The sequence below is a fragment of the Hippopotamus amphibius genome, chromosome 15 (assembly GCF_030028045.1).
Source record: "Hippopotamus amphibius kiboko isolate mHipAmp2 chromosome 15, mHipAmp2.hap2, whole genome shotgun sequence".
Classification (NCBI taxonomy): domain Eukaryota; kingdom Metazoa; phylum Chordata; class Mammalia; order Artiodactyla; family Hippopotamidae; genus Hippopotamus; species Hippopotamus amphibius.
This window is the reverse complement of record NC_080200.1, coordinates 11,190,028-11,213,567: the sequence shown is the minus strand read 5'-3', so window position 1 is coordinate 11,213,567 and position 23,540 is coordinate 11,190,028. Positions and strand designations below refer to the sequence as shown.

The 23,540-nt window shown below is 39.2% G+C and overlaps 1 protein-coding gene across 2 annotated transcripts in view; it reads left to right on the top strand.

The window, feature by feature from the left end:
- The window catches only part of LOC130836638 (zinc finger protein 14-like), a 40,566-nt gene extending 24,805 nt beyond the window's left edge, over window positions 1–15,761 (top strand). The window contains exons 1-4 of one of the 2 annotated variants that reach the window (XM_057708978.1): window positions 4,251–4,366; window positions 11,635–11,761; window positions 11,966–12,026; window positions 12,422–15,761. In XM_057708978.1, coding sequence (XP_057564961.1) covers window positions 4,364–4,366; window positions 11,635–11,761; window positions 11,966–12,026; window positions 12,422–14,216 — 1,986 coding nt within the window. In that variant the 5' untranslated portion in view covers window positions 4,251–4,363 and the 3' untranslated portion in view covers window positions 14,217–15,761. Of the gene's footprint in view, window positions 1–4,250; window positions 4,367–11,634; window positions 11,762–11,965; window positions 12,027–12,421 lie in introns of those variants that run through there. The other variant, XM_057708979.1, reaches the window with a different exon arrangement.
- Window positions 15,762–23,540: the final 7,779 nt, after the last annotated feature.

Below are 23,540 nucleotides of genomic sequence, written 5' to 3'. Positions count from 1 at the left end.
AATTTTACTTTCATTTTTGTTTAATTCAAAATAATTTTTGATTGCTCTTGAATCTCCTTTGACCCATGAGTTATTTAGAAGTGTGTTGTTTAATCTCCAAATATTTGAGGAGCTCCCAATATCTTTCTATTATTGATTTCTAGATTAATGTCTTTGTGGTCTGAAATCATACTTTATATGATCTCTCTTCTTTCAGATTTGTTAAGGTGTGTTTTATGTTATACAATGTGTTTTATCTTCATGTATTTTCCATATACACTTGAGAAGAATGTATGCTCTGCTGTTGTTTGATGGAGTTATTTCACAGTTTTCAATTAAATCCAGTTGCTGCTGGTTCTTGTAATTATTAATGGAGGAGTGTTGAAGTCTCCAATAATAATAGTGGAGTCATCTATTTCTCCTTGCAGTTCCATTTTTCCCAGGTGTACTTTGCCACTTTTTTGTGTGCATAAGCATAAGGATTGCTAGGTCTCCTTAGAGACTTGACCCCTTTATCATTATGTAATGCCCCATTTTACCCCTGTGCTTTATCTGAAATTATATATTTCAACTATTTAAAAAATTTTTTTTTATTTTTTGGCTGCACCACAGCATGTGGGATCTTAATTCCCCGACCAGGGATCAAACCTGTGCCCCCTGCAGTAAAAGTGTAAAGTCTTAACCCCTGGACCTCCAGGGAAGTCCCCTCAACTATTTTTTAATGCTAACATGATACATCTTTCCATATCTTAGTCTTACTTCATCTGTCTTTAATGTTAATATTGGTTTGTTACAGACAATTCATAATTGAGTGTTGTTTTTTAATCCATTTGGACAGTGTCTGTCTTTCAATTGTTGTACTTAGACCATTGACTTTTTTTTTTCTTTCCCCGTTGTATTTGTTAACAAAATAGAAAAAAAACAAAACAAAAAACTAGCATGTGGTTTTTGGGCTCTTGAATGTTTCCTTATCCCTCAAGTTATATTGAAATAGAACAGATGGATGCACAGTAGGATATGACATATGCTACACAGGGAGAAGAGAGTCAAAGGCTCTTAATGCTTTCCAAAACAAAGAAAGGGAAAATTAAAGAAAGAAAGAGAGAATAGTGACAATTCTTGATATGTGCTGTCTTGTACCACGTGGCTCATTAAAATGTTTTGAGGAGAAAGTTAAGCTCCTGGAAAAGAGCCACTCATTTATATAAATGTCCCTTTCATAGTCTTTTAATTTAAGAACTCCTTCACTTCATATTGTGAGATTTCAGTGTAAATGAAGAGAAATGGGAAAGTGACTTTAGAACTTCAATCAAAATTGTCTTCCAGCAGCAGAAGATAGAGGAGGTAGAAGATGTTTAGAAAGACATTCTCTGTGACTGGTCTTTCCTTTGCCAATTTCTTCGTACTCCAAGAATGATTCAAATTAATGAGTTAGTAGACCACTCACTTTTAAAGTGATTATTGATACAGTTGCATTTATATTAATATCTACAATAATTTTTGTGGTTTCTGTTTGTTGCCCTTGTTCTTTTTTTTCCCTTTTGCCTTCTGCCTTTTTTCTGTCTTCTCTGGCTTTAAGCATTTTACTTGATTCTATTTTTCCCTCTCCTAGCATATCAATTATACTTTATTTGCTTTATTATTGATTGCTCTTGAATTTGTAGTATATATACATTTACAGTTAACCCACGTCGACCTTCAAGTATCACTAAACCACTTCACTGGTTGTGTAAATTCCTCATAGCAGAGTATTCCCAATCACTCTCTTCCTGTCCCTTTCAACATTGCTGTCATTCGTTTTACTTATCCATAAGCTGTAATTACCAAATAAATTGTTTCTGGTATTATTTTCAACAAGTGTTATCTATCAGATTAATTAAGAACTTTTTAAAGTGATATTTTCCCTTCATTTATTTTTTTCTCAAGAACTCTCCCTTTATCATTTTCCTTCCTCTTGAAGAATTTCCTTTAATGTTTCTTACAAAGCAGGTGTACTGGTGACAGATTCCCTAATATGTTTGTCTCAAAGTCTTTATTTCTCCCTTACCTTCGAAGGAAAATTTTGCTCAACACAGAAATCTACTTAGATCCTTTTTTTTGTTGACACTTTATTTTATTCACAAATGGTGCAGCCATTTGATAAAATATGTAATTATCATGACTCCCCAGTTCCTTTCCCAGCTATATGCCTATGAAAAATGAAAACATGTGGTCAAATTTGTATGTGAAATTTATAGCAATGTTACTCATAGTAGCCAAAAAGTGGAAATAATCTGAATGTCTATTAACAGATGAAAGGATAAACAAAACATTTTATCCATCTAAGTGGAATATTATTTGGCCATAAAAATGAATGAAGTATTGATCAGTGCTACAACATGGGTGCACCTTGAAAAAATTATGCTGAATGAATGACATCAATCACAGAAACCATATATTCCATAATTCCATTCATTTGAGAGCCCTGAATAAGGAAATCTAGAGAGACAGATAGTAGATTAAGGTTTCCTAAGGCTGGATATTGGAGGAGGAAGATGGGATACTGGGAGTGAAAAAGTGTAGAGGAATTCCTTTTTGAGGTGATGAAAATCTTCAAAGATTGACGGTGGGAATGATTGTATGTATCTGGAAATATACTGAAAACCTTTGAATTGTACTCTTTAATGTGATGCATTGTATGGCATATGATTTTGTCTCAATAAAGGTGTTCATATAAATTAAATACATTGAGTTATGCACTTCAATCTTGTAGGCATATAAGAGGTTCCAGGTTGATTAACACATCCATCACCACACATGGTTACTTTTTGTGTGGATAATGAGATCACTTAATCCACTGTCTTGGCTGATTTCAAGTATACAATGTAGGATACAATGTAGGATATTAAATCATCACATTGTAATCTATAAATACAGACAGTTTTATTAGTCATACCTCAGTAAAGCTGGTGGGGGGGGGCATGGATTTCCACATACTTCCCCTGTTTACATAAAGACTTTTTTTTTTCTATTGGTGAAAATTGGGATCAATTGCCTTAGGGACATTATAGTTATTTACATTTTGAAGTTCTCTAGAAACACAGGCAAAATCTGACCTAAAATAAATTTCCTTCCAGTGTAAAATGTGAATTTAATGAAACCTGTGTTGAGGAAAAAATTAGTCGATCTAAGAAAGAAATGGAAAATTTTATTCGAGCCAAATTGAGGATTATAACCTGGAAACAACTGCTCAGAAAGCTCCAAGAACTATTCTGCCCACTAGTTGTCAAAGCACAGTTATATAAGATTTTTGAGACATAGGGCTCTACATTAAATGACATATTACCGACAGTTTACACAATCCAGGTCTACATGTGCAAAGGAAGTACGAAGTGGGTCATGGGTATTCATGGCCCCTTACAAGATTAAGCAGGAAGGCTATCTCCTAAGGAGATATCTTCTTGATACTAGGAGAATGTTGCTCTTTATGGTTGAGCAGGTATTTGTGCCGGTGGGGAGGTTTGGTTGATGCGCAATGCTGATACACAGTACACAGTAGACGGGAGAGAGGAGGCCAAAGGGCAGAGAAAAGTTTTTATGTTTAAATTTTCCTTAACTTTCCATAGAATACGAAGTTTTATTTCATCAGCTGATAGATTAATGAGCACATCTCACACCTTGTGGTTAGACTGAGGCTGGGGCTGTTGGTTTCAAACTTCCCACAGATTCAAGTGCCCTGGGTTTTTTACACTTAAGTACCAAATAAGTGGGGGTGGGAAAGGAATGGGTGGAAGGATCAAAGATCAAATGCAGCCGGGTTCTTTATTATAAGTGGTGAGGTCACATATACTGTCTTGTGTTTCTAAACAAGGTTGCATTTCCCGGAGTGTCTTAAGTCTTATGCCAAGCCCTTTACCCCTAGAGACAGAAGACCCTCTTGCTCCAGTGTGGCCTGGGCCACCCTCATGCTGCGTGCTTGTTTCACGAAAACTCAAGAATTCCCCGTAAACTGTGCCCACATGGTTACAAAGACCTGGGAGAAAACTTCAGAGGCAGCCCCTGGCCAGGAGTAAGTTTTTCCTCAACGCAAATAATCGTGGCTGGGTGATGTTCCCACCCACTAGCAAACGCTGCTGCCTGTGAGCCGCGCATCCTCCCTCCAACTGTCACTCAAACTGAGGGGCGTGGCCACCCGACCTATCCAATCAGGGGCGCCGCTGGTGCAGGTGGGTGGGGGCAACGTACCGCACCGGCGTGGACGTCTCTACTTGCTCGGGCCTCGTAGGGGATCGTGTATCGCCTGTGCTTCGCGGTTCCTGGTGAGTCGGCCGCGGTGTGTGCTGCGCTTTGTCTTGCGCTGGTCGTGGGAGTCGTAGGGACTCAGGGAGACCCAGGAAACCTAGAAATGGTGAGTGTGCTGCCCCGGAGTGAGGAGTCGGGGCGGAGCGTCTCTTGGGACCCGGCTGTGGCGGGACTCGGACCTCAGTCTCCTCCGGCCCGCAGCGTGGGCGCTGGGCCGGCATCCGGACCTCGGGCGTCCTGTTCCGTCATTTCGCGCGGCGTTTTGCCCCGACCGCAAAGCTTCCCTGGGCAGCGCTGTGCCTGCATCCCGGCATCTCCCCAGGTTGTGCGGTAACCACTGGGAGGGTCATTCGTGACCGTCAGGCCTCCGTCTCTGCGGTTCGTGCGTGGGAGGAGCTTTCTCCCGGGGGTCACCTGTTTTCCCCTGAGTTTTCCAGATATTTGGGAAGCAGAGTCTCAAATGCATACCTCTGTCCCTCCCCCGCCCTAGCTCTTCCTAGGACTGGTAATAAATCCCTAAGTGTTCAGATCCCTCACCTCCTTCCCAAAGCCAGCTTCCCCTCGCTGATTCACAGCATTATAATCAACTAACTATTTGTCTTTCGATTGCATGTCAAGCAGATGCAAAATTTTATCTTTTTCCTCCAGAGCCACGGAATGCTCTTTTAAAAAGGTTTATGTTTGTCTGTGGCTGTTTTGGTGAGAGGAGAGCCGAGAAAAACCAGTTAGAACTAGGTTGCTTCAAATCCTCTTGCCTCTCCCCTAATCTTTCTTGGACACACACACATCCTATGGGAAGTGCTTTGGGTGGAGGTTCTTTGGAAATTTTCCTGGGTGTTTTTTTGTCTTGTCAGAACAGCCCCTCTCTGGGTTTGTCACCTCAGAAAGATGTTTTTTATCATGTATTTAAGTCTCAATTTTTCAATAGAGATAAAATGTACTTACTCAATAGAGCTTGAAAGACAGTATAAAATAGATCCAAATTGGCAAAAAAGAGGTGAGTTTGGGAAGAAAATAATATGGTCCATTATTACACGTTCCATTTGAATAGGGTTCTTTCACTCTTTATTCCCCTGAGCATGTATAGGAAGTTTCTGAGGTCTCATCTCTACTTTGGGGTGTTTTCAAGTAAATTTCTAGGGCTTAGAATTGCAGAGCAGAAGTGTTCCAGTATGATTATTTACGAACCAATTTCTTTCCCTGGAATAATAATTACTGGACACCTTTTTCTGAAAGGAATAGATATTTGGTGTTTTCTGTTTGAACTCATCAAAGTGCCTTAGAATTTTTTCCCCCTCTTTTCTACATAAATGCTGGGTTTGAGTGGGTTTTTGGATTGTTCATACACTGGGTTTCTGTCATTTAAAGTATCAACCCTGTTCCAAAGTAACTGCAGAGCGGAGCAGAGGCCTGTGGTCACTGATCCAATCTATGGCTCCCTTTACCTGCAAAGGGAAGTACTTAAAGGCCTGTTGGATTCTTCCTGCGGAACGTCCTTCTGCTGGTGTCCTTCCTGCTCACACCCACCACAGAAGGAGTCCTTTATACTGAGAAAAGCTACCAAACCCCTGGAACACTGTGCACATGGGGGTGGGAGGGTGTCCTGATGCTGTTTCTGAGTTTGAAGTTGTGATTCCTTAGGTCTAGATATTTTTAGGCCTTATGTTGAAGTTTTGCATTCAGAATGTAATTGGTGCATATTGAGAAAGCCTGAAGGTCATGTATTCTATCTCGTGCACAAAGGGTTGATGAATTTGGGAGTTCATTTAGGTCAGACCCTTAAACAGAATCGGGCTGAGAGTTTCCTCACTTGTGAGAGTAGAAGCCTGGGGGAGGGAGAGCTTTCATGCTTACAGGGCAGGGGTGGACGTGTGGAGCTCCCAGAGTTCTTTGTTTTGGCTGCTCAGGTGTCCCTGCCCTCCTTCACCAGAGACTGACACACTGTAGGAGTTTACATCTCAACCAGGAGAGTTTAGAACCCAAGTTGTGATTATGTTCAACTTTGTGAATGTGGTGGTGTTTTTGTTTTCTGAATTGTAGGGAAGCCTGCTGCATATCTGTGTTGATTCCTTTATCCATTGAATATTGCTGCCCTTTGAAACTAGTTCGCATTGGCATTTAAGGTTATACTGTGTAAGTTGATTGGCACATAGAGTGTAAGATAAGAAAATTGTGGAACCAAATAGAATTTTGGTTCCATTTAGGCAAGAGAACCTCAAGATGTGAGATATGGGTGTTTTTGTTTGTTTTGTTTTGTTGATTCAGTGAAGTTTTTGTTTCCTTGGGGTTTTTTGTTTTTTTTTTTTAAGCTCTTTATTGGAATATAATTGCTTTACACTTTTGTAAATATGGGTGTTTTTAAGTTCTCAGATGCTTCTTTCATTTTTTAGGTCAGTGTTTGTCCATGTGTCTAGAGAACTTTGACTTTTAAGATACTATACTATTCCTAAGGCAAATGAATTCCTATTTTAATGCATGTGAGAAAAAAAGCAGTTGAGTTTCTATTTTCACTGATATGAGGAAAATGCCTCAAAGCTTATGGAAATCTTTGAAATTCCTGGTACATTTCATTTCAGGGCTTAATTGAAACCCCTTATGTATTATAATATGCTACTCCTACTATAAAATATTTTCTGTTAAATATTGTGCAGAGAGGAACTTTTGCAGATCTTACTCAATTCATGATGGGGTTACATCCCAGTAATCCCATTGTAAATTTAAAACATGAATAGTCAGAAATACATTTAATGCACCTAACTTACTGAACATCATAGCTTAGCCTAGTCTGCTTTAACCATCCTCAAAACACGTACATTAGCCTGCATTTGGTCAGAATCATCTAACAGTAGGCCTACTTTGTAATAAAGGGTTGAATATCTGATGTGCTTTTTTTTTTAAGCTTTTTTTTTTTTAAAGGATCTTTATTATTTATTTACTCATGGCTGCGTTGGGTCTTCGTTGCTGCTCGCAGACTTTCTCTAGTTGTGGTGAGTGGGGGCTACTCTTCGCTGCAGTGCACGTACTTCTCATTGTGATGGCTTCTCTTGTTGCAGAGCATGGGCTAGGCTCACAGGCTTCAGTAGTTGTGGCACATGGGCTCAGTAGTTGTGGCTCACAGGCTCTAGAGCGCAGGCTCAGTAGTTGTGGCGTATGGGCTTAGTTGCTCTGTGGCATGTGGGATCTTCCCAGGTCAGGGATTGAATCTGTGTCCCCTGCATTGGCAGGTAGATTCTTAACCACTGTGCCACCAGGGAAGTCCCTGATGTACTTTATTGAGTACTGTACTGAATGTGAAAAATAGAATGGTTGTATGGGCACAGGATGGTTGTAAATGTATCTGTTGAAAGTCGAAAAATTGTAAGTTGAAGCATTGTACGTTAGGGCTGTTGATACAAGTCCCTTGTTTTTTTAGTTAGGGATTTGAAAATTTCTTATGGTCTGCAGTTTTATATGTTAGCGTTTAAAGGATTAAATCTTGAAGTGGTTTCTTATACAGAAAAGTTTAAATTTTAAAAAGCAAGAGCTAATTTTAAAAAATGATTAATCATAGGAAAATACAGTGTATGTAAATTTCTCTCCTTATTTTCAGTAACTAGTGCATGGGAAGGTTGAATTTTTAAAAAATTCCTAGAATAGGAAACTAACCTACATATCCTGCTCTACTTCTCGGCTCTTACTCTAGCCACCCTGAAATAACTAGTTTTGATTACTTCTTGATCATTTTGTTAAATGTTTACTAGATTTGTTCTTATAATGAGTGGTCGAGGGTCCACATATTTGATATTTGACTACTGAAAGTTAAGCCTCACCCTCCCTTTTCCCCTAGTGCTTCTTACCTGAATTGGCTGATCAGAAAGCCTGGAGGCTCCTACTCTGTGAGCTGCTGCTTGTTGGGGTCTCCTCCTGTGTTCTATACTGCCCTGAGTTGCACTGTTGACCCCACCAAGCCTGGGTTCCGTATACAGCTGACACTGAGTTGGAAGTTTTGGTAATTCGTGTCCTTTCTGGGCAGGAGTATGGGAATGGGGCCTTTGTTAAAGTAGTTCTCAGTTGATGCGCTGGCTGGAACCTGTGTCTTTAAGTAAAAGTGTAACTGGGGCTGGGATTGCCTTGTCTTAGGGGAGTGAAAGGCTGATTATACTTTGTGAATGAGGTGAGCCCATCAGATGGTCACTCCTTAAAGAGCAGGTATTTCAGAGAAAGAAAGAGACTGGGAAAGGCAGCCAGTAGGGGGTGAGCTGAGTCCACTCTACTAATGTGAGGGCTTACCAGGACTCTTATGTACCTCTGCTGCAATGAAGATCCTGACCATCTGAGTTGTGGCAGATAACACCCATAGCCTCACTGTGGCACAGCAAAGGGATTAGTTCAAACTTAAACTAAAAACTTAAGCTCCATAAAATACCCAGTTGTTGTAGAGGAGGCCTCTGATCTGCATGGCACTAGTGTGCGCTTCTCTGGAGGAAAAATTTTATGAATGCCAGGGTAGAGAGGACACTTTCTTTTCTAAAGTGTATCCTGGGACTTAAAATACAATTCAGGGGAGGACAGGAGAGAAGGAACAAAAGGAAAAATGTATTGAAAAAGGCCCAAAACTTTCCAGTTGGAAATCGAAAATATACTAAAAGAATTTACATAACCAAAAAGATAAAAAGGGCAGTCCTTGCCTTTTGAGCCTCTAGAATATAGGTTTTGAATTAATGTTAGTCTCCTATAATGCAGTAATTCACAAACCTTCTTGCAGTTATTCAGTGAGAGATCTCAAATTAGTTTATGCCTGGGATCTCAGTAAATTTAAGCAAGGTGTACTGCATGATCTTAGAGGAATTACTGAATATAATATAGAGGGCAAATTGGTATACTTTACTTTAACCATCAGAACTCTTTGTCTCTCATTAGGATAATAGCACCCATTGTCATAACATGTTCTATAGTGAGCAGGAAAGCTCTGAACTAATAAATCATAAATTAAAATTAAGTTAAATAAAATTCTTGCTACTTCCAAATTGGCTTCACAAAATGAGACGCCATGGTCCTTACCCCTTAGTTAAATTAGTTGTATAACGCAGTATAAGTTAAACAGGGCCTTTGAGGATTGAAAACTTATAAGAAACCTTTTATTTTGGGAAGAAGTGATTATCCCCAGTGTTTCTACTTTGAATAGCCTAATTTGACCTGTCATTAAACCTGAAAAGAGTGAAAGACACCTCAGGTGGAATGCTACAACCTTGAGGCCTTGTCCCATCACATAAACCCCTTATTCTCAGTCAGAAACATTATGGAAATTAATGACTCCATCTCCGCAGCAACTGCTAAACATTTTGCTCTCACAGATTTGGCTGTGTCTGTTCTGTTCAATTCCTGTTTCAACAACCTCTCAGTTGCACTTGGCCTTCACTTCTGAAGGGACATGGCACACCTTTACCTGGTTACTCTCAGGGAACCTCAACACCCTTGCCACTGCACACGGTCTCTGCAGGCAGGATGTGAATTGAAGGCAGGATGTGAACTGCATCCACCTTGTGCCATGAGTAGAGAGATGACATAAATGACATCTCTTCTGAGGAAGTTCATTTGACATTCAGGACATACAATATTGAAAGGGGGGGGGGGCGCTTGTAAAAAGTGGATGGGCATTGCTCCAAGCATATGAGACCTGGACATCTATAATGGATACATTAAAAAAAATTAATAAACAGAAGGCTACCCCTTCCTGACACTGTAAAGAAATAGCGATAGTCCCTCTTAGCACCCACAACATGGACTAGATTCTTGTGATGTTTGGGAGGCAACATATCCCTTGTTTATAGATTTACCGGAGCCCATTTATGCTGTTACTTGCAAATTGGGCCACCTTGAATGGACACCCCTACGATAGAAGGCTCAAGACTTTTGCTGTACAAGAGGCACACCTGGTAGTGTCCTCAGAGACTCCTTCGCTATAGTGAAGAGGCTTCAGCACCCACCTCCCATACCTCCTGGTTACCCCTGATGGCCCTGTGTTGTAATTTCTGTCTCTCTTCTTCTTAGTTATGATCACAAGATGTTTATTAGTTTCATTGATCTTGTTAAAGAACCAGCTTTTTTTCTTTCAGTATACTCCATTAATTTTTTTCCTCCCAATTTTTATTACTTCTTTTGTTCTGCTTACTTCGGGTTTAAATTGTTCCTTTACTTCCTAAGTTAGATGCTTTTATTGTTGATTATGGATTTTTCTTTTTTTTTTTCTAGCGTATTTGTTCAATGGCATAAATTTCCCTCTAGGCATTGTTTTGCTGCATCCCACAACCTTTGATTAGTTGTATTTTCATTTACTTCAAAATAGTTTTTTTTTTTTACCTTGGGACTTCTTTTTTTGATCCCATGTATTATTTAGAAGCTTATTGTTGAATCTCCACATATTTTGGGGAGTTTCTGACTAGCATCCTGTTACTGATTTCTAGATTAGTGCCTGTGTGGTGTGAGAGCATATTTTGTATGACTTCTGTCCTTTCAAATTTGTTAAAGTATGTTTTATGTCCCAGAATGTGTTCTGTCTTGGTGAATATTCCTTATGAGCTTGGGAAGAATGATTTCTGTGGATTAAAATTAAATCCAGTCATTTCATGGTGCTGTTGATTTCAGTCCTTCCTAATTTTCTGCCTGTTGGAGTTGATAATTTATGCTAAGTGGGTGTTGAAGTCTACAACTAGTAGTGGGTTCACTTATTTTCTTGCATTCTATCAGTTTTGACCTCATGTGTTTTGCCCATCTGTTGTGATGCATGTACACGTGAACGATTGTTATGCTTTCATGGAGAATTGACAGCTTTGTCATTATGATAAAGTCCCTCTTTATTTTTTTAATATATTTTATTAAAGTATAGTTGATTTACAATGTTGTGTTAGTTTCTGCTATGCAGCAGAGTGGTTCAGTTATGCATATATATATAAAAAATTTATATATTCTTCCTCATATTCTTTTCCATTATGGTTTATTATAGGATATTACACACTCTGTCTCATGTAGTATGTAAATGGTGGGTAGTAAGGAAAGAGTTTTTCTCACCAGTCGATGGTCTTAAATTGATAATATTTATTTTATTTGTATAGCATTTCTGTCATTTCCCAACATACTCTGGACCCTGCCATTAGACAGCAATAGGATTTGTAATGCGATCACACTAGAACTGTGTAAATAATTTTCGTGTGTTCTTGATGCTGTTAAATTTATGAGGAAATAAGTATGGACAGAGAGTTAGTTTCTGATGATCAAGTCAGAGAATAAATGTTGGGAAATAACAGAATGATATGCAACCTTCTTATAAGTGGAGTATAGATGTCCAGTGCTGTCATTCTTACTCATCCTACCATACATATATTTGGAATGTTTTAGGACACAGTGGTCTTTGAGGATGTTGCTGTGAACTTCACCCTGGAGGAGTGGGCTTTACTGGATTTTTCACAGAAGAAACTCTACAGAGATGTGATGGGTGAAACCTTCAGGAACCTGGCCTCAGTAGGTAAGGATGAGAACTTTCCTTCACCTTGTCAATCAAAGGACAAGTTTTTCTGCCCTACAATATTATTCTAAAAAGTGGAATGTGTATAGGGAAGACATAAGTAAATAAACTAGGTATGGTCACAACTCACTGTAGAACTAGGATCTAATAATTTTTCTATAACTTTTAATACTTTGGAATCATTTTTCTGTGTCTGCATTTTAGGAAAAACATGGGAAGATCATGACATTGAAGATGAGTGCAAAAACCAGGGGAGAAAACTAAGGTGAGTGGCACTCACAATAGAACACAGTGTTTCATATGAGAATTATCCTATTGTACCAGATCTTAAAGAAACAAGACAATCCATGCTTCAAATTTATTGCTTCTCAGAAAACTTTCACCAAATCACTTTCTTATATATGACATAACATTAAGTGTTTGCAAAATAGTTCACTTGGAAACAGTATTAATAAGCCCTGTGTATAAATACCACTGTTTTGGTGAGCAAGGGTGAGACCTCTTGTGGAGGATTCAGTATATTCAATTTTGAACAATTCTCTCAGGATAGGAAAATATCTATACTTTTGCTACGAATCATAAAAGTGTAACTGAAATATTCTAATAAGTATGAAATCATTAATAAAGAGATCATTAATAATTCCTCCTTGTTTTTTGCAGAAGTCATAAGGTAGGAAGAATCTGTGAAGGGAAAGAGGATAGTCCATGTAGAGAAAATGTCAACCTTATTCCAAATCTCAATCTGATCAAGAAAACTCTTATCAGGGTAAAACCATGGGGACACAAAGTATGTGGAAAAGTCCTTATGCATCATTCATCTCGTAATAGGTACACCAGAAGTCACATTGGACACAAGCCATCTGAGTATCAGAAAAATGGAGGGAAGCCATATAAATGTAATGTATGTGGGAAAGCCTTCAGTTATCTGCAGTGTTTTGAAAAACATAAAAGAAATCACACTGGAGAGAAAACCTATAAATGTAAGGAATGTGGGAGAACCTTCATGCAGCTCAAAACTTTTCAAAGACACATGGTAACACATACCGGAGGTGCCTCTTATGAATGTAAGGATTGTGGGAAAACTTCTAGTTCTTCAGCTTCACTTCAGATACACGAAAGAGCCCACACTGAGGGGAAACCTTACAAACGTAAACATTGTGGAGAGGTCCACAGATATCATCAAACTTTGCAAATACATGAGAAGACTCACACAGGAGAGAAATCCTATGAATGTAAAAAATGTAGTAAAGCATTCAGTTGTCCCAGTTCTCTCCGAATACATGAAAGAACTCACACTGGAAAGAAACCTTATGAATGTAAACAATGTGGTAAAACCTTCAGATATTACCCTTCTTTCCAAACACACGAAAGAGTTCATACTGGAGAGAGACCCTATGAATGTAAGCCATGTGGTAAAACTTTCAGTTCTAATATAGGTTTCCAAATACATGAAAGAAATCACACTGGAGAAAAACCCTATAAATGCAAAAAATGTAGTAAAGCCTTCAGTTGTCCCAGTTCTTTTCGAAAACATGAAAGAACTCATACTGGGGATAAACCTTACGAATGTAAGGAATGTGGGAAAGCCCTTAGAGCTCTCGCTAGCCTTCGAGTGCACATGATCACTCACACTGGAGTTGGACCTTATAAATGTAAGCAGTGTGAGAAAGCATTTATTTCTCCCAGTTCATTTCGAATACATCAAAGGAGTCACACTGGAGAGAAACCCTATGAATGTACACATTGTGGTAAAACCTTCAGGTATTACCCTTCCTTTCAAAAACATGAAAGAACTCACACTGGAGAGAAACCGTATGAATGTAAGGAATGTGGAAGAGCCTTTAGTTGTTCAACTTCACTTCGAATACATGAAAGAACACACACAGGAGAGAAGCTCTATGAATGTAAACAGTGTGGAAAAGTCTGCAGAGATTACACTTTCTTAGAAACACACATAAGAACTCATACTGGAGAGAAGCCCTATGAATGTAAACAGTGTGGAAAAGCCTTCAGATGTTATCAGAGTTTTCGGAGACATGAGAGAAATCACACTGGAGAAAAACCCTATGAATGTAAAAAATGTAGTAAAGCATTCAGGTGTCCCAGTTATCTTCGAACACATGAAAGAACTCACACTAGAGAAAAACCCTATGAATGTAAACAGTGTGGTAAAGCCTACAGAGGTTACAGTTCCTTACAAACACATGAAAGGACTCACACAGGAGAGAAACCCTATGCATGTAAGGAATGTGGAAAAGCTTTCAGGTGGTATCAGAGTTTTCGAAGACATGAAAGAACTCACACTGGAGAGAAACCCTACGAATGTAAAGAATGTGGGAAAGCCTTCAGTCATCCCACTTCCTTCCGAAGGCATGAAAGGACTCATGGGGTAGAACCTTTTGAATGTAAACAGCATGGGAAAGACTTCAGTTGGCCTTCATCTGTTGCATGTTAAAACTCCCACCAGAAACAAAGTATGAACGTAAGTAACATGAGAAAGCTCAATGAAAATTAATCCATGTATAATGTTCCAGAAAACTTTCAACACAAAAGAATTGTTTCTAACAAGTTGTAAATATATTTTATTAGGCCTCTTTTTTAAAGTACATCATTGAAGTGTGGGTTTCTACTAGTTAGTTTCATAAATGATGAATATTGGGGTGATATACTTCTGCAAGTCATCTTTCAACAATAGTACATAAGAGTAAAAGATGGTGCTTTTACTTGAATCACTTAATGTTTTCTCTCTCCATTTTGAAATCTGTTGGATCCGTGGGTGAATTGAAATGTCTTTCTGATATGTGCATAGTCAGGTTTAATTTTTTATAGTTTTATTCTGTGTTAAGGGGCAATTGGAAAATGTGATATTTGTTGGGATTTTCCTACTGGATATCTGAATACTGGGCAGTTCCTGGATATCTTTATAGTCTATTTTATGTATTCTACTTTTCTTAATGACAAAGCTCCTTTTTTGGAGTTTCATGTGAATAATTGTTTTTATATTTGGGCCTTTGCTTGTTGTCCTTCCTTTGACTATTATTTGGTGAATAGATTTTAAGAAGAGAGACCTGTGATGGAACAGATATCTGAACCTGTGGGTAATGTTAGAAACTAAATTTTATAGAATCTATCCCCTTTATGGTTCCATGCTAGAATTCACCAATAGCCTCACTTGCATAGGCTTTGGAAGGCAGAAATGAATGAGACATTAGTCAGAGTTTGGAGCCACCATACGGGGAGAGAGACCAATACATAGGAACTTCAAGGATATCATCTTCCAGCCCATTTTTTGGATTCTTTGACCTTCTAATCAAGAGTACCTCAAAATCACCACCAATGTTTGATTTCCATTTTCATAGAGCTGTAGGTTTCCACTGATGTCTTCCCAAGAGGCACATCAAAGATCCATTAGAGTTTGCATTTTTCCGTAAGGTCTCTTGTATCCACCAGGAAGCTACTTTGGACTTTAGTGCTTGGGAGTATTGTCTGATTCCCCTCTTCTCTAGATTATTATCCTAAATTCTACTTTAGGCTGTTAATGGTGCTAGTGAGTATGTTTTCCTGATTCATCATGACATCTGCAAGGCTGCAGTGAAAAACCAACAGGGGAATGTATATCTCTACTGCATTGTACACTGGCTGCTTTCACCTGATCCTTCCATGTGAAAATAAGCTCCTTCCTTGTGTTGGTGTGTCCTGTTCATATAGTTGAATGTAATCTCTCAATATGTTTTAAATTATGTGTGTATGTAAGTAGAAGTATGTGAATTTTTTTGTCACGGGAATGCTTCTGTAGTTGTTTCATAGAAACATTTTATTAACTGTTCTCTAAGCCATTTAACTAGTGTGTTTTTTATTTCCTGAGAGGATGTATGAAAATGTCCCATTATAATTATCAGTTTTGAGGTAAACTTTCTAATTTTCTTCATTTATTCATTGTGCATTATGAGTCAAGATTATGTGCATACCAGTTCAGGTATTTTTTCTCTAGGAAATTTTCTTTTTTCTCTCTTTTTTTTTTCTTTCTTTTTTTGGTTCTTTTTTTTTTTTTTCTTTTTCTTTTGTTCTTTTTTTTTTTTCAGTTGCAGTTTTTGTCATGTGGCTAATTTCTTAATCATTCTTAATGCCCAAAAGTTAAATTCATGTTTTTTTAATGCCCTTTTTCCAGCACCTCACAGGATTGCATCAGTAGTCAAAGAGCAGATTGTAATGAATTCAAATAAGAATAACCACAAACTGTAAAGGACTATGGCATATAATTGTAATAGGATGTTCAAAAGGAATTCTTATAGCATTTTAGCTTGTGTTAGAAGATTTGACTACTACTCAAGGAAACAAGATTTTTCTTCCATATTGAATGTTGTGAGGAGGGAAACTATCAATGGTAATCATAATCATTTTCTAGAAGGCAAAAACAATGCAATAAAGCTAAACTTAATTCTTAAGAAGCCTCAGTAAGAAGAGGGGAATACTGGTCTTTTTAATGCTTTTGAACTTTATCTTTTACCATTTTTAGAGCTATGGTTACATAATCCCCTTATAAATGTCTTGATCCATCATGGTAACCAGTTATATTATTTGGTAAAGTTGTGTGACAGTTTTCAGCAGGAAAAGACTTACCCTTGCAGTGGATGCAGGCCAGGTCCCGGTCCTCTGGAACAGCTTTTATCTTTCCTACTTGTTTTCTAAGCACTGTTTCATTTCCCTCAGTGTATTAGGTGCTGTTTTTGTAAAGTACCTCACTTAAAATATATAAAGTTACTTCTTATTATACTTTGTAATATTTTTAATATCCCTTTTATGACTCAACTGGGGCTATAAGTTTAGGTAAATTGTGAGAGAATGCAAACTTACCAAGGGAGAAAGGACCACTGTTTCTTTTTTTTATTTTCTTTTTTTTTTGTCAAGCCCTGCAGCTTGTGGGATCTTAGTTTGCTGGCCAGAGATTGAACCTGGCCCCACAGCAGTGAAAGTGCTGAGTGCTAACCACTGGACTGCCAGGAAATTCCCATGGACCACTATTTTAATCAAGCATTTCTTTCTCAGATACTATAGTTTTGTTGCTAATTTTTCAATATCCCTCATCACCATGCACTTTAGAGTCAGTGTACCAAATTCAGCACACATAATCAAGGTGCTGTAGGATTTAGATATGGTAGCATTAGAAAAACAAGTTCTAGCAGTGCAGGTGCTTAAACTTTTGTGAGAAAAGAGAGATGATTAACAAATGGTAAAACTTTTGGTGTATAAAATAGATGAATATTAAAAAATACTGGGCTTTCCTGGTCGTGCAGTGGTTAAGAATCCACCTGCCAATGCAGGGGACACTGGTCGGGGTTTGATTTCCTGGTTGGGGAAGATCCCACATGCCGTGGAACAACTAAGCCTGTGCCCCACAACTACTGAGCCCATGTGCCGCAACTACTGAAGCCTGTGCACCTCGAGCCTGTGCTCCACAGTAAGAGAAGCCACCACAATAAGAAGCCTGCCCACTGACATGAAGAGTAGCCCCCTGCTCTCTGCAACTACAGAAAGCCCTCACTCAGCAACAAAGACCCAATGCAGCCAGTAAATTAAAAAAAAAAAATACCATGAGGGAATTCCCTGATTGTCCAGTGGTTAGGGCTTTGCACTTCCACTGCAGGGGACATGAGTTTGATCCCTGGTTGGGGAAATCTCCCATTCCTCGAGTCAACCACCCCCCCCTTCCACCCTGCCCTGCGCCAAAAAAAACCCATGAGATCATAGGGTTGCTGTGGTGTTAATACATCTTTTCTGTGAGGGTAAGAGCCTCAGTGAATGATGATGTCATTGATCACTTGAATTTGTGCCAGGTGGTACATCTTAAACACTGTTTGAAGAAGAACTTGGATGTGGAAGTAGAGTGCAACAATACATTCCTGACTCACAGTCAAGATTACCCATCAAGTATAGACATGGTTTATCTTCATTTTTGCAATTGTTATACATTGTGTATGTAGAATATATAGTCATGATTTTGGATATTGTTTTCTAGGGCTTGGGACTGCCTATTGATTTGGGCCGTAGGTATTTGTGGTTTCTATTTGTGTTTAATGTCATTTGAGAGTATTTTTCATTTCCCTTTAAATTTTTTAAATGTTATAGTATTTGGCTTTTTCGTTTTGCTTCATTAAACCATGGAGTTTCTCCCATTTAGGGAAACGGTTACATTCATCTACACAGTTCCAGCTCATTCTGAGTTTATTCTGTGAGTAGAGTGTTATCTGTGCAAACCTACTGTGATTTCTCAGTGGAAACACCAAAAAGAGCTGTTGATGCTTAGAGGCTATCATCTGAGGAATAACTGAGGTGAACTGTAGAGAAAGGCTATTACAGTTGACCCTTGAAAAACATGAGTTTGAACTGTGCGGCTCCACTCATACAAGGATTTTTCATTAAATATGTACTTCAATACTACACGATCATGGATGGAACCCAAGGATGCAGGACCGTGGATACAGAGGGCCTGGTGTAAAGTTCTACTCGGATTACTGACTACTGGGTGTTGGCGTCTGTAACCTTTTGTCTTCAAGGGTCAACTGTAGTTTGAGTAACATCCTAATTTAGTATAAAAGGAGATATGAGATAATTTTAAGGTCTTTAGCATAGGGATGACTGAAGTCTTTTGTGTCAGTGATCCACAAAGCACTTCAGTCCATTTTGCTGCTCAGAGGTTTCATTTCCATATGCTTAGACTTCCAGCACGTGTTGTTGAAGAATGAGAAACGAAGGTAACACTATGAGCTTCTGTAAATAACAAAGGAATTCAGTCTGTTTCATTTTTTTAGTGTTAACGGGTTGGAGCGATTTTGTTCAAGTGGGTGCCACAAGAGTGTTCTTTGGGGGAGGTTAAATGTTTTCCGTCTTTTCATGGGCAGTATTACTATATGGTTGTGAAAATTAACAAGTACAACTAGAATTATATACAGTTGACCCTCGAACAGCCCAGGTTTGAAGCTCACAGGTCCATTTATACACGAATTGTTTTCAATAGTAAATACTACATTACTACTCAGTCTGGGTTTAGTTGAATCCACAGATGGGGAACCATAGATGCAGAGGGCCAACTATAAATTATATGGGAATTTTCAACTGCATGGAGAATTGATGTCCCTAACTGCCTTATTCAAGGGTCAACTGTGTGTGTGTGTGTGTGTGTGTGTGTAATTAATACAAAACACAATTGCTTTTGTATGATAGGAGAAAGTTAAGCTCCTGAACCTTGAATTTTATGTGTTCAACTCTTTTTTTCACCACTGTGGCATCCTTAGGAAGAATTGTAGAACTGGGGAAGAAGAACAGGGGCCACAGCAGGCCTTTCTTACAGCCCAGTCTGCATTGAGAAAACACCCTCTTAAGGCTGCAGGTGTCCTCATCACCTAAACTAAGAGTGGACTGAGAGGGCTTTGAGAATCTGTATTTATAAGTGAGGATCTTTGGACAGATCTTTGGAAATATTGCAGTTCTGAAATATCAAGGTGTATCCCACTTGGAATTTGCCTTGGGGTATCCTCATTCATGAGCATCAGCATAGTTTCTTTCCATTGACATCTTTAGAGTATTTCTGGCTCTTTGTTTCTTAGCTGAAGCCTACTTGTCTCTGCTTACTTCGAACATCTTTAAAAATCCATGCATAACCTGTCCTGGAAAGCTTCTCTGAGGCAACACCATGAGATTATGAGCCAAGAGGGAAACAGAAGCAGTTGTAACTAACTCATGGGCACATTTCCTCAACTGCAGCAACCCCATCTGTCATATTTATCATATCTGCTTGCTTATTCACACAACACTTAGATCGGCTAACTTTGAATGGAGAAATAAATGGCTCTTAATTTACTGAAATAACGGTTGCTCCATTATCATCTCCTTCTTCACACTCCTTTAGCATAGAGGCTCTAGTAGCCTTATCTTATGCATCCAGGAGTCTGAACCACACATGGTGGACATAAATTTCCCAAGGCATTCTTCCTCCTGAAACTTCTCAACCAGTGCTGCACACAATTAGAGCATCCTCTGCTGGCGACTGACAGTGTCTTCTCAATGGAGGCCCTCCCAGGACCTGAGTTGATCCTCCAAGCCAGGCAGTCCATCTTGCCTTGTGTCACGAATGCAGAACCCCCTCAGGCTTGCTACCCAGAGGTGACCTCGTTAAGGAGATACTGGTACTTACAGAATGGCACCTCTGGCATATCCCACCTACAGGAGGAACAGTGGTCCCTGTTCTCTGATTGATGCAGTCTGTTCTGGAAGAGGTCATCTTTTTAGACACATTGTCCACTTGGGAACATGTGAGAGACCAGGGAGTTTGTATTTTTTATGGACAGTGTGCTGTGTTCTGTTCCTAGATCAAACAGGACATCTTTGATCAAAGATTGGATCCCGAGCATAAGATGGATTAGACCCTAGGCCATCATGCTATCATTAAAGAATTCCCTGGCCAGGAACTGAACTCATTTGCAGATGGTTACAGATCCTTAGGCCATAGACAAGGATCTACGTTTCTCACCCAGACATGGCAACAACTCTTTATACAAGGTCACACCTTTTGGCATTAAAAAAACTTTTGGAATATCTTGCTTCACAATACCATGTGCTTATTAATGCCACTCCTTACTCTGCATATATTGAACCTCAATCTGTAGAGGCTCACTTCATGCTCAGGGTGATAAACTGATTTGAATTTCTTAGGCACAAACCCACATCATATATCTGATTGTGTTAACCTTGGCCCTGTGCACCCACATAACATGGAACCACTTAGGGGCCTCTAACCTGAGTGTTTGGCAAAATTCAAAGGACTCCTCGTCTGCCATGGCTAACTTAGTGTCTGATCAAAGTACCCGATGTGAAAAGTCACTAGTAATATAATCAGTGGGCATACTTTGCAGGCCTAAGAAGGGGTTCCTACAGCTGATGGCAAGTAAGCTTTGTAGGGCCCCTCACCCCTTCTGCTGGGCTACTTGCTATGCTCAGACCAGGGTAGAAACTCATGTAGACAAATTACTCATCCTATCAAACATGACCCTCCTGAAACCAAAATGCATGGACTCACTGAGACATACTAGAAATTATTGATAATTTCAATTCATTTCTCAATACAAACAGTGGGCTTTTGAAAAGGTATTTAATGTTTGTCTCTTATTTAGGCAACAACTGTCATAGGATGGCCTACTGGCTTACTGAGAATAAAAAAAACTTTACTTTCTCCTGTATAACTTTTCCTGGTGCTTGAGGCATTAGACTTCATTCTCAGTTATTAGGACCCGTTACTTGGTTCTGGTCATCAGGTATACTGGTACCCTTTCTGTACTAGACATTTCTGTCAGAATGGTCACCCCTACAGGTCTTTGGTTTATTATCTTAGTGCACCCTGGCCACCACTGTTATACCCACTCCCTGGTCCCCCTCCTACCATCACCTGTAGTCTGTGCACCCTGTGTATCAGTATTTCATTTTGGAAACTCTCTTTCGAAAACCTTGCAGCCCATCCAACACAGATGTCTTGTTTTCCTACCAGTTGCACTTACACACTCATTGTCCTTGGAGTCACTGGTACTGACCTGTGTACACGTGATATCATTCAACAAACATCATTAATGCCAATTATGAAATATCTGAAACACTCAAAATACATGTAACAGACAGTTAATGATTCATATGTTTTCTTTGAAGGAAATCTTCCTGGCATCTGAGGTAGCTGATGAACACTTAATGTTAGATTATTTATGATCCAGCAAGGGAGAATTCTGTCCCCCTAAACTGGTTGCTTGCACATGGGTAGGCTACATTGCCAGGGTGCCACCAATAACACAATAAATGAGAACAAAATAAATAACATTACTAAAATATTTGAACAGAGTTCCAGAACCATGCTGACACATTCTTCTGGGTCCCTCCAACACCCTGAGATGATTGGATTCAAATTTTTTTTTGAGGCTTCATCCTCTTAATTATAGTATGTTCCTTGTGCCTTCCAACTGGTTTTTAAGTTAATATTCAAATTCATTTAAATGAGTTGTGGCATCATTTAGTGAACAAACCTCAGGAGAGAGCTTTAATAAAGACACCTCAGTTTTTTTAAAATTTATTTATTGGCTGCATTGGGTCTTTTTTGCTGTGCACAGGCTTTCTCTAGTTGTGGCGAGTGGGGGCTACTCTTTGTTGTGGTGGACAGGCTTCTCATTGCATTGGCTTCTCTTGTTGCAGAGCAGGGCTCTAGGCGTGTGGGCTTCAGTAGTTGTGGCACGTGGGCTCAGTAGCTGTGGCTCGTGGGCTTAGTTGCTCCAGGGCATGTGGGATCTTCCCAGACCAGGGATTGAACCCATGTTCCCTGAGTTGGCAGGCAGATTCTTAACCACTGCGCCACCAGGTAAGTCCCCTGACCTCTGCTTTGATATTTGACTTTTAATACTACAGTATCAGGCTCACCATGCCTGACCCATAGTGTGTAAACAAGTTACAAAGATTGACACGTTCTCCCCCCTCTGCCCCCCCCATGGCCTTTTTTGTGCCAATACGTAGGAGGGTCAAACCTTTAAGACTTGCAGCCTCTACCTCTACACGCCTTAAAGGACCAACCCATTCTCCTTTGCATAAGCCACCTGAACAAGCTTACCCTTGCACTAGTCTCCTTAGAATGTACCTTTGAGTAATAATTATTTTTGTATTTATTTGATATGTCACGTCCCATATTGTGGAGGGTATTAATCCTGACCCAAAAAAGGCAATGATAAAATAGAAGATAACCCATGGAAGATGTCTTTTGGTGATGCACAAGGTGTTCAAGATAGGTGATTTAGAGAAGTGAGGAAAAGAAATTCAAGTGCACAGATTCCAGTATAATAAGTTTTAGGCATACTTCAGAAAAAAAGCCTTTGAAACCACCCCATGGGCATTGGAGGTAAAATCAATAGTGCAAATAGTGTAGTCTCACCAGGGAAAAATACAGAGAAACAGAAGTAAATGATGGTTTTTGTTCCAGTATGTAAAGAGCTTGGAGTAATCCTTCTCTCAAAAGGAGAAAAAATACAGAAAACTGAAAGTCAGGTTATCTTCTTAAATCCATGAGAGATTTGAGGTTGTATGGCAAACCAGTGCCCCCAGAATGGGTGATTGGTTTATACAGAGAATTATCACCTACTGAGAGCAGACGCCACTGGAGCCAACAACCCCTAAGAACAAGTAAACTGTTAAGAGATGGCCGGATACACAATATGGGCTTGTGAATTAAAAGATCTAAAAGAGGCCAGTCCTAGGGAATCCCTATCTAGAGGGATTTTGTTAAATTTGTTCAGTTTTCTTGTAGCAGTCCAAAGTTTTCTTGCAGGTTCTCAGGGTGAAAATTTGGAAAAAATTTCCTGATGCTTCTTGCAGGAAATGGGTGGAACACTTTGTTATATGCCCCGAGCATTCTATTCTCTGTTAATTTAGGACACCCCTCAAAGAAAACTAATTTGCCAAAACCTTATCTGATTAGGGGAAAGAGTAGGCTTCAGAGGCTTCAGGTTTCCTCTCTGATGAAAAGTAGGAACAAAAGCTAGGAAGGTTTTCTAAAATTTATAATCCTGGAATCTTGTCTTACCAAAACATGACATTTAATTATGAGAACATTTTTCCACCCACATACCTGACCACCATATCAACAGGGCTCCAGTATAAAAAAAAAAAAAAAAAGTAGATTTAAACAGAGAACTGCAAGACACAGACTCTACTTATTAATGAGTTTCTGGGGATATCCGAACACACCAGGGAGAGAAAT